This window comes from Coffea arabica, chromosome 7e, assembly GCF_036785885.1.
Source record: "Coffea arabica cultivar ET-39 chromosome 7e, Coffea Arabica ET-39 HiFi, whole genome shotgun sequence".
Lineage (NCBI taxonomy): Eukaryota > Viridiplantae > Streptophyta > Magnoliopsida > Gentianales > Rubiaceae > Coffea > Coffea arabica.
In genome coordinates, this window is record NC_092323.1 from 11,027,499 (window position 1) to 11,037,664 (window position 10,166).

A 10,166-nucleotide genomic window follows, 5' to 3' on the forward strand; every position below is an offset into this window, starting at 1 on the left:
TGTATAGCGGCTCTCTTTTTTTTTTTTTTTTACAGAGTGAGTATTCAGGTCAATCTTTACGGAGCTCCGACTAATTCCACTTCGGTCCGGAGAGGAGACCCCACTCCACTCGAGCACGGTGACAAGGGGGCTCGAACCCTGGTTGCCCAGGAAGGTCCACCATACCCTAAAGAGGGGAGCGGACCATTCGAGCTGACCCTTGGGAGCATATAGCGGCTCTCATATATTGCTCATTAATACGGTACAGCATTCCAACACTGTACTCGCACACGATAATGGGATTCAAACACATGAGCATATGGTAGTAATATTCAAACACATGAGGACACGTCTCTTGAGACTATCGATCGCTTAGACCGCTTACAAAAATTCTTACAAATTACCATTCGACAATAGAATTCAAACACACGAGCATGCGAGGGTGTGCTCCAAAACTACAGGTGCTTATAAGATTTCTTATAAATCACCCATCAATATAGTTCTGATATCAACAGCTAATTCAAACACGTGACCCCGTTTTCGAAAATATAATCCGTTCTTATCCATTAAATCAACTTGTATTGATATAGATCTTTATTTTCCATAAACATCCTTTTTCCCTAGTACTTACTATATTGTTATTTTGAATAACTATCTCGACTAGTTTTTTTGCTTCCACTTTAATGGTATCTCGACTAGCTTATTGAGCATTAGGAGACCTAAATTTTATTATCCACAATTTCTTTTCTCCATTTTCAAATTTGCCCTCTCAATCAATCACTACTTACAGACTCAAAGTTCCTCATATTTTAATGCTACATCAATTTTCAATAACATCACTTCTCATATCAAATTAAATACCACGGCAATTGATTTGTGATCGACAACGTTTTCGTAACCCTACAAATATTACCATATTTTGAACACAATCTTGCAATAAAAAATCAATTAACTAGGATAAGCCTCGAGGTATATTTAAAATCTTAGGGAAAAAGGGAATGTACAAACTAATACTACTATTACTTATTGAGTGGTGTGTGTGTCATCTAATGTAGTGCAAATTCTTCATCCACTTCTTGTGACGAAGTGTTTTCTTAAATGCACCCCTTGTAGTTTAAAAATATTTACTTACACCTCTTGTACTTTGAATATAAGCGGAAAACATGTAGAAACAAACTTCACTGCTGGAGATTTCATTATACATAATGCAACTAATTATTTGATTCTAACTATGTGAGGTCTTAATAACACTTTTCTTTTACAAATAGTGCAACTAATTATTTGATTCTAACATTTTTCATCACCCTTGGTTCTCTCTTCATCTAGGGGGTATTTTCAAAAAAAAAAATGTTTCTAAAATTTAACATTACTCGAATTTGGCATATTTAGTAGTTCGTCTAGCAGAGTGCGGTCTGCAGATTCTGTCAGTAATTTGATTAGGATTAAAAACTAACAATAAAAACTTCATTATAAAAGAGAAAACAACAAAAATTTTAGACCCAAAAAAAAAAAAATCGCTCCTAAAATGGCAAAAAGCCCAAAATCCATTAGCTAATGAAAGCAAAAATCGGAAGCAAAGGTCGCAAGTAGCAAGTCTCCATCATCCTCCTCAGTCCGTCCTTCCTCGGCCATCTTTGTCAGCTACCAGAAGGAAAGCCTCTTCAAGCACCAAATTTACACGCACAACACACACTGACTCTATCTATCGCTCTCTCCCTCTCTCTCTCTGTAGTTGTAGCATTTCCATCACCCCCAGAAAGCTCCCTTAGCTCACAATCCACAGCCCTCTGCCCCTTCCCCACCCATCCCAACCCTAGAGTGCCCCAGACAAATAAGCACAAGGATTGGAACCCAGAAGTTTGATTCTTTTTTTGCCGCTTCAAATGTGAAAATTATCAAGAACCCACTTCAGAAATCACGGAAATGATGTTAGGGGCCGTCCAATTTGGAGTATTGGCGGCCTGTATAGTACTCTTTGTACCCATGGGAATGGCGGGTTGGCACTTGAGTCGCAACAAAATGCTGTTTTTTAGCGGTGCCCTTTTCATTACTCTTGCGGTAGGCGTTCATCTAACCCCTTATTTTCCTTCTTTTTCCGCTTTTATTCCATCATCATCGTCTTTGCCTTCATCACCAACTGTTGTAGCTTCTTCTGTAAATCGTGATTCTTGCATTTCCTCTTTACACGAAATTGAATTTCATAATCAAGATTCTAGAAATAATGACAGTACTAGTGAAAAGAAGTCTTGGAAATGGGTAGATTCTAATAAGGGTGTAGTGGATTGTGAGTTTCAGAAGTTGAGTAAATCTGATGCTTCTGATTTGTTAAACGGGTCGTGGGTCGTTGTTGCTGGTGATTCACAGGCGAGGTTGATGGTGGTTTCTTTGTTAGAATTATTAATGGGATTGGACGAGATAGAAAGGGTTAGAGGGGATTTGTTCAAGAGGCATAGTGATTACCACACCACTGTGGACGTGATCGGGATGAAGTTGGATTTTATCTGGGCGCCATATGTTAGTAACTTGACGGATTTGATGGTTGAATTTAGGGAGAAAAGGTACCATCCAGATGTTTTTGTGATTGGGTCAGGGTTGTGGGATATGTTACACGTGAATAATGCAACTGATTATGGTGTTTCAGTGAGCAGGTTGAAGGATTCGTTGATGCCACTTTTACCTGTTACTCCAGAATTTGAATTTGAGGATAGGCCGGTAGTAGTTCGCTCACCTCTTATGTTTTGGCTCGGGATGCCAACATTGATAAACTCGATTTTGAATACAGAGGAGAAAAGAGCGAAGATGACTGATGCAATGTGGTATGCTTATGATGAGCAGATTTACAAAAGTAAGCTAGTGCGGAATTTTGGAGGACCTCTTTTCTTATTGGATATTCACTATTTGAGTAGCGGATGTGGAAGGACATGTACAGTAGATGGGATGCATTATGATGGAATTGTTTATGAAGCTGCTGTACATATCATGTTGAACGCGTTGCTCATTGAGTCCCAACAGAGGTTGTCGTGATGCAATTTTGGTTTAGTTAGTTAATTAAGGAAACCAGAAGCATGGAGGAGCAAAATCATTCTTCCATGAGTTTCAGCTCTAGTTGCTTCAATGTTTCATGTATGATTCTTTCAAGCCCACTTCCCTTGATATGGGAAGTTTTGTATTAGTTGTTGGTTTATAGGTTCATTTTTGCCCCCCTTGATAATTTGTATCCATACAGACACTTACAAAACTTGTATTTCATAGTCAAGGAAGCCACTCCTGTATCTCATTCAATTTTGATGTGAAGAGATACAATGATCTGAATTGATGTTTTTCCACATTAGTTATGAATGTTTCTGATACATACTTGTCAATTTTAAGAATTTGATGTAGATGCTTTGTTAAATTACTTCATTTGATTCTTGAGTGGTAGTTCTGAATATGAATTTTGGGATGGTGTAACGTCCTCTGTTGAGAAGAAAGCTACACGTATGCTTTCTGCCACGTAGTTAGGGTATCTAACTTTCTCATTCTCTATAGTTGGTAAGTTGACAATGATGATACTTCTTTTTTTTCTTACTTAGAGGATCAATATTGGTTCCCTACTTACCCCCGTGATGATTCGAACCTGTGACCTATCAGTTACGGGTGAAACATCTTAACTAGGCCATGCTTCGTTGTCAACAATGATGATACTTCTTTTTAAGCAAATATACGCCACGTTTTGTTTCATCCCTGCATATTTATGTGATTGACCAAGCAATGATCTAGGACTATAGGGTACGCCGCATGATTGTAGTTCAGTTCATAATGATACTGTAGAGCATATCCTTCCTGCCACAAGCTTGTTCTTCATCTGCATCTGAACTTGAGGCTACATGCTGTCTTTTATCTCTCCTGTAGTAAATAAAGAATTAATCAAACAGTTAACTCTTCTGCATAATGTGTATGGAATTAATCCTGCATACACCTGAGTTGTATTTTCATCATTCAAATTCTCTAATTAACAGATATTAGGAAACCAATGTTGGCAAGCATCTTCAGTTTACCACTTTACCTAAGCTGTTGCTGGGATTATCTTTGGTGCCTCTTGCTTGCTTGTGGTTGGTTCTATATTGAAACCTATTGTGACAGGTTTTGCTGTCAATTCTGCAGTCAATGGCTGCCACTGAATTATGCTAGGTAGAACATCTATCTTGGATTTTCAAAAAACACAAGTGCTGAGCTTGAACCCACCTTTTCATGTCAATGCACCACTCACTTGTCCAGTGATATTCTGTAATTTGGCAGAGAAGTGACATTCTAAGAATAACCATTTGCAAATCCCCAGGAGTTTTATCTCCCTATTACCTTGGACCATGGATTGAAGGGTGATTTTGAAGATAGCTGCTTATGTATGGTGTTAACAGAATAAGTAAAAGATAATTGTGTCTATCAACAAAGAGAGAAAAATTTTTAAAATAAAAATAAAAAAGCATATAGGAATGGTCCTTAATTTCTTATGGTAATTCATGATCATCCAGTTGATCTATTGAATAATGGACCAGATTCAGTGTAATAGAACTGATGTATAATCACTCTGTTGTATTTGGTTAGGTTTTAGGATTCAGTGGTCAGGAGAACTGAATATTTAGCTGAAGCAGATTGGCAAGTCGAAGCCTTTTCTATGGAATTTTAGAATTGGCAAGAAACTATAATGGTATCAAGCATTAGGTGCAAATATGATTGATGGAATAGTTAAATTATGAACCTATTATTTGTTTCTCATCAGCAGTAGAGAACTGATTATTTGATGAAGTTGTAAATGGATTGTTTGTGGACGTATTGATTCTGTCCTTGGACTTTAGAACATTGGATTAAAGCAGTAATAGGAAGTTCTTAGATACGCAAGAAGAAAGAAGGATAGGAGGAGGATAATATGTAGGACTACAAGGCAATACCATGTTAAAAGTCATGCCTCTAAATCTTGGCCTTGTTTGGCAAACGAGTTTAAAATTTTCCAGATTCTCAGTGAGGTGAGAACCATTAAACTTCTGTTAGAAGAAGACTGAGGTCTAGTTACTCCAATAATGCGTCAATGCCAGAAGGTCTTAATTAAGGGACCGATGGAGTATTGATCGGTAGAGATTTTGTTATCAGGGACAACCACCATCTGAAGGAAAAGGTCACTTTTTTTTCATGAACAAGCTTCAAATTCTGGACTTCAACATGGAGCCTGTTTAGTTGGCATTCGTCGAGTTTCAGAAGGATGGCAATTTCACAAACTCAATTGTAACCTATTCTTCTTTTATCATTTTAACTTGTTAATTTTTGAACAGTTGAATGAATTAGCATAGAGCAACTTTGCCTTGATCTGCAGCGTGTCTTCATTACTTTTATCAGTTTATACTGTTTATATTCATTGGGCCTTGCACTTAGCAGCAACTGATAGACAAAATTCTCTTTCACTTTTTGCATGGCATGTTAAGAGAAGTCTTTTGAGGTTCATCGTTGATCTCGATACTGGCATATAGCTATCACAAAGTGAAGGCAAACAAATTTATAACTTCCACTTGGTGACAACAGTTTTTTTTTTTTTTTTTGCAAGTCTGTTGTGGAAGTGAAAATAGACTGCTACATAGACAGCTTGCTTGCTCTCTTCTCATTTTCAAGCTCCATGCGGTGCTCGAAAGGTGCCCTCCAATAAAAGTGAATACAAATTCTGTTGTACAACATATTTTGCCCTCAATGATGATCCAACACCATTTCCAAACCCCTAGCCTTGCCCCTTCCTCAAATTAAACCTCATTTCGGAAATGATACAGCAAAAAGAAAGAGCCACCAATACACCTCGTACTCCCTACCTTTGATTCAGGAGAGGGTCAGCAATAACAATATTATCTTTTCATTTCAGACAGGTTCTACTTTCAATAATCAAACTGCTTTCCTTCAAACGTCTGCCCATAATTCCAGTCCTTTGGAGCGACACTGTAAGATGCAAGGGTCACTCCATCACCATTGGTAAGCTCAAATGAGAGAGGTTGATTCTTCAAATCAGCATTTATGTGCCAATTCTGCCCCCAGTTCCTACCCATTGGAAGCCATCCGGTTCTTGAGCCTTTGATTTTCACAGCAACTATGTCTCCAGCACCTGCAACATTGCTGATTAACACTGATAGAAATATTCCAGCACCATTAACTGCAAAACGAACCCCTCCTTCCTTTCTACATTTGACCCTGTTCAAGTAAGAAGAAAAAATAAGCATATGACTAAAAAAATCTTATCAAGAAACCTCTATCTCGTTATAGTTTTATATAAAGGATTTATAGTCATAGAGGATGTTTTTACATTTTTTAACTAACACACTCTCTCCCGTGTCTTTTTGCCAATCACCTCTTATAAGTAGAAGTATGGTACCATAACTACCAGATACAAGATGTGCCATGGTCAACAGGATAAACAAAACCCCCAAAAAAAGAAAAGAAAAAAAAAAAGAGGAATGTACTACTTTTACCTTTGCATTTATATTACAACAAGCATAAAAAACTTGGCAAATTAATCAACACCACACCGTGTGACAAATTGCTTCTTGGTGCAAAAAGTATGTTGATAAGAGGGCCTAAAAAAGATTTTCACAGCTGACAACTTCAAGAAACAGCAAGGTGTTGAAATGAAGCTTCAATCATATCTGGACCATACGTCTTCTATAATACAACTTTTACCAACACTACAGCACACTTATACCTTCCAAGTCTCAATTCTCCTCTGCTACCTTAGTTAACCTCCCAACACTCCCAAATCATATCTGGGCACACTTTTCAGGTATCGTGTCCAGATTACCTACTTTCAAGAACTTATTTAAGTTTTTTTAAGAGCTAAATTTCTGCATATTCAAAAGAATAATTCGAACTAGTGAAAAAAAATCTCAACTAATTTCTCCAGACGTTTCAGAACAGAGACTGCAAAGAATTCATTAAGCCCAAAGTAGTTTTCTAATAAGTCCTGTATCTCTCAGACTCACCAGAGACTACAAAGGCTTCTATATTCAAGATTAAAGAGATTCTACAAGAAGCAACTTGAAGCCCTCTAAGTAATCATATTTCACTTACCGTATTCATATCAAAAATTTTATGCCATGGACATATTGAAAAATCTCAGAAGTTTCAGATGATATATCATCTTCCGTTGACTTTCAAGTTTCTCAAGTCTTTCTCGTGAGTCATTAGCCTACAATTTTTAACACCCATAATTTCAAAAAATCAGTCCAATTGTTTCAACATACTCCATGTACTAATTCAATAGGCAATACCTACAATAATCTTTTCTGATATCCTGAGTTTATAATCACAATGATTACCCAGAAATTTTTAGTCTTTCAGCATTAAAGGATGTTTAGAGTTTGCACTGAATAAAATTTGACTCCAAATTTCATACTTTCTGTAGTTCAATCACCTTATTACATGCTAAATAAGATCTTTACATCTTTAGTTCCTTTGGCATCCTGTCAAATTACAACTCTAATCACAAAAATATTCTATTTCACCTTGTTGAAGCAAACTTTCTAAGGCTTTCTGCTGCATACATCAGATAGCTACACTAGTCAGTCACCGGTCCCACATCCATTCTCCATTGTAAAGATGATTGTGGTTTCACATTAACATTGGACCGGGATGGAATCTACATGTCACATCCCAAAACAACAAACGTAGACAAAATAGGTTATTCATTTGTTTGTGCCATGTTAAGTTTTCTAGATTAAGAACATAAGTCACATATATTTCTAATTTTATGCTCCTGAAGACCCTAAAAAAAAAAAAAAGCAATATGAAATAAAAACAAACCAACACTTTACCAACTATTTATAAAATTAAAAAAAATTGTTTACAGAATAGGCCTGAAAAAATAGATGCAGCTACAAATATACCATTACACGAGTAACTCTAGCTCAGACAAAAAAAAAACAGCAGGAAAGAAAAGGAGAATTCAGCTAAAGAATTAAGTACACAAACTCAATACCTGCGATACTGAATGGGCATATTGGAAGCTTTCCAAATGGCAATTTTCTCAAAAGCTTCAATGGGAAGCACAAAATGTGCATTAGGGAAATTACAATGTCCTCCACCATCAGCTTCAAACCCATAATTCGGAGCACAAAAGTTAGTCGCAGTAACAATAATGGAAGTCCCAGGAATACACCATCTCAGGTCCTCAACACACCTAACTTGAAAGCAAGCTCCACAGATCTGACCCTTTTCAAACAGGACTGTACTGAGTGCAGCTGTGGCTTTCCCGTATCCCATTTTCTCCAGGTCCCCATAGCCACAAGCCCCACCAACCGGGTCTCCCGGTTCCGCGGCGGCGTAGTAGGTGGCTCTGGCGGATCTCCACTCTGTGTAGGAGGAGGGGGTGGAGGAAGAAGGGGAGTAGTGGTAGTGGGAGCGGACTAGCTGGGGTAGTGAGGAGAGTAGCGTGAATGCTACTGTGACTGTGACTAGAGTTTGCAAGAGTAAAGTTGGTGGCATCTTTGTCTTGATCTTGATGAGGGTGAGTGAAGGAGCGAAGCTATCGAAGACAATATTTGATTTCCTCTTTCAAGTTCCTATACCTAGTCGCATATTGTTCTTGGGAGCTGTATTTTTCTCCTTTTATGTTCTCCTCTTTTCTTGAAATCTTAAACTAAAATAATTATGAGATCTTTACATATTATATTTGTTATTATTATTAGGTTAGTGATGAATTTGGTGTATTTTGTATTACTTTCTTATTATTTATTTAATTTTTTTAAAAAGATGGAAAATGATGTTGTTTAATGCTTAGTTTGGGAGTTTAGGATATAAAAGAAAAGAAGGAAAAACTTAAGTTATGAGAGAAGGGGAGGAGAGAAGGGATTGTTATGTTGTTTGGGTGTTTTTGAAAATTAGTGGAATGATTTTGGATATGAAGTCATTAAATATTTGTTCAAGATCTTTTTAAGGACAAAATAGGTAATTTAAAAAAATTTGACAAGGTTTCTCAAAGTTTCTTTTCATTTTTGTCCAATTTGGGAAAAAAGTTTTGACTACTATTCATTTCATCTTTCGGAATCCTCCCATTTCCTTTCTTTTCTTTTCTACTAAAAATTAACAAATAAAATAAAACTAAACTTCCTCTTCTTTCCCTTTCATTTCTGTCCAAATTGTCAACTCCCAATCGAAGTCTAAGAATTGAGAGATTGGGAGGGGTATGGAAATTTAAATTCAAAATATTTAATTTTTAAGATTAATCTTAAACACTAGACTTTGAGGCATTCTCGACTACCATTTACTTAGGATTAATGAAATCACCAACAAGGAAAGCATTCAGTTGCAAAACTGGTTAATTATGCCATGACAACCATTGGAAGGAGTTTTCATCTAAAAGAAATAAATTTATGGCGGGGGTTCCTCCTAATTTGCCAAACGTTGGTCAGGAGAGTTAGGGCCAAATGTCGGATTGATCATTCACATCTTATTTTCAAACAATTCAAAAGGACAATTCTATGACTAACGAAATCTTGCATTGCCTACTTGTGGCTAATCTGAGCCTATTTGTAACGAACGACATCTTTTTTTTTTTTTTTTGTGACTAATGAAATCTATTATTATAGTCCATGGAGGGCTTCTGTAATTCTAAATTTTTCGAAGGGCAGCTATAGCGACTCAAACTTTATAACCATACCATGGGAGAATGGAAGCTCAACTAGATTTATAAAGAGGTTGAGGTGTAAATCTCTAGATCAGATAAGTGCGCTGCTGCAATCTCTGAATCTTTAAAAAAAAAAAAAGCAAGCATAATACTTCTTTGTAATATACTAGGCTGGCTTTGAATCTCCAACTTAGCATGATGGCGTTACAGCAAAGCCGAATGATTGGAAGTTGGAACTGCTGTCACTATTGTTAGTTGTAAGGTACGACAACTATGTACCTGCGTGCAACAGGTACAAGTTAATGCCAGCCAATTCATGCTAATGCCAGCCACCCTTTGAGGCAGACAACGGGTGAGAAATTTCACACGTGAGAAATTTATGTGATCAGTTCACAGTTATTTGCTTTTAATATTCATGTGAGAAATTTATGTCCAAATTAATGAGTAAAGAAATCATTTTAACAACTGTGAAGTCACATCTGTACCAAATAGTGGTGCAATCAAGTCACTTGCGAGCGGCTTGGTCAAAAGCCTGGCTCAAATCGAGCTCGAGCTC

At 37.0% G+C, this 10,166-nt stretch overlaps 2 protein-coding genes across 2 annotated transcripts; one reads left to right on the forward strand and one right to left on the reverse strand.

The window, feature by feature from the left end:
- Positions 1 to 1,493: 1,493 nt before the first annotated feature.
- Positions 1,494 to 3,341, forward strand: LOC113702049 (protein ALTERED XYLOGLUCAN 9-like). The gene has a single exon (XM_027222997.2). The coding sequence runs from the start codon at positions 1,903 to 1,905 to the stop codon at positions 3,001 to 3,003; it is 1,101 nt and encodes a 366-aa protein (XP_027078798.1). The 5' UTR covers positions 1,494 to 1,902; the 3' UTR covers positions 3,004 to 3,341.
- A 2,150-nt stretch (positions 3,342 to 5,491) lies between these two features.
- Positions 5,492 to 8,572, reverse strand: LOC113702209 (expansin-A13-like). Its single transcript, XM_027223281.2, has 2 exons — positions 7,964 to 8,572; positions 5,492 to 6,183 (listed from the first exon to the last, which is right to left on the reverse strand). The coding sequence occupies exons 1-2, from the start codon at positions 8,467 to 8,469 to the stop codon at positions 5,874 to 5,876; spliced, it is 816 nt and encodes a 271-aa protein (XP_027079082.2). The 5' UTR covers positions 8,470 to 8,572; the 3' UTR covers positions 5,492 to 5,873.
- Positions 8,573 to 10,166: the final 1,594 nt, after the last annotated feature.

Bases quoted from the DNA above. Each gene is read 5' to 3' on its own strand.
- LOC113702049 (XM_027222997.2), top strand. From the start codon at position 1,903: ATGATGTTAGGGGCCGTCCAATTTGGAGTATTGGCGGCCTGTATAGTA.
- LOC113702209 (XM_027223281.2), bottom strand. From the start codon at position 8,469: ATGCCACCAACTTTACTCTTGCAAACTCTAGTCACAGTCACAGTAGCA. The intron at 6,184-7,963 runs GTATTGAGTTTG...TTACTTGAACAG, and splicing joins ATGCCCATTCAGTATCGCAG to GGTCAAATGTAGAAAGGAAG.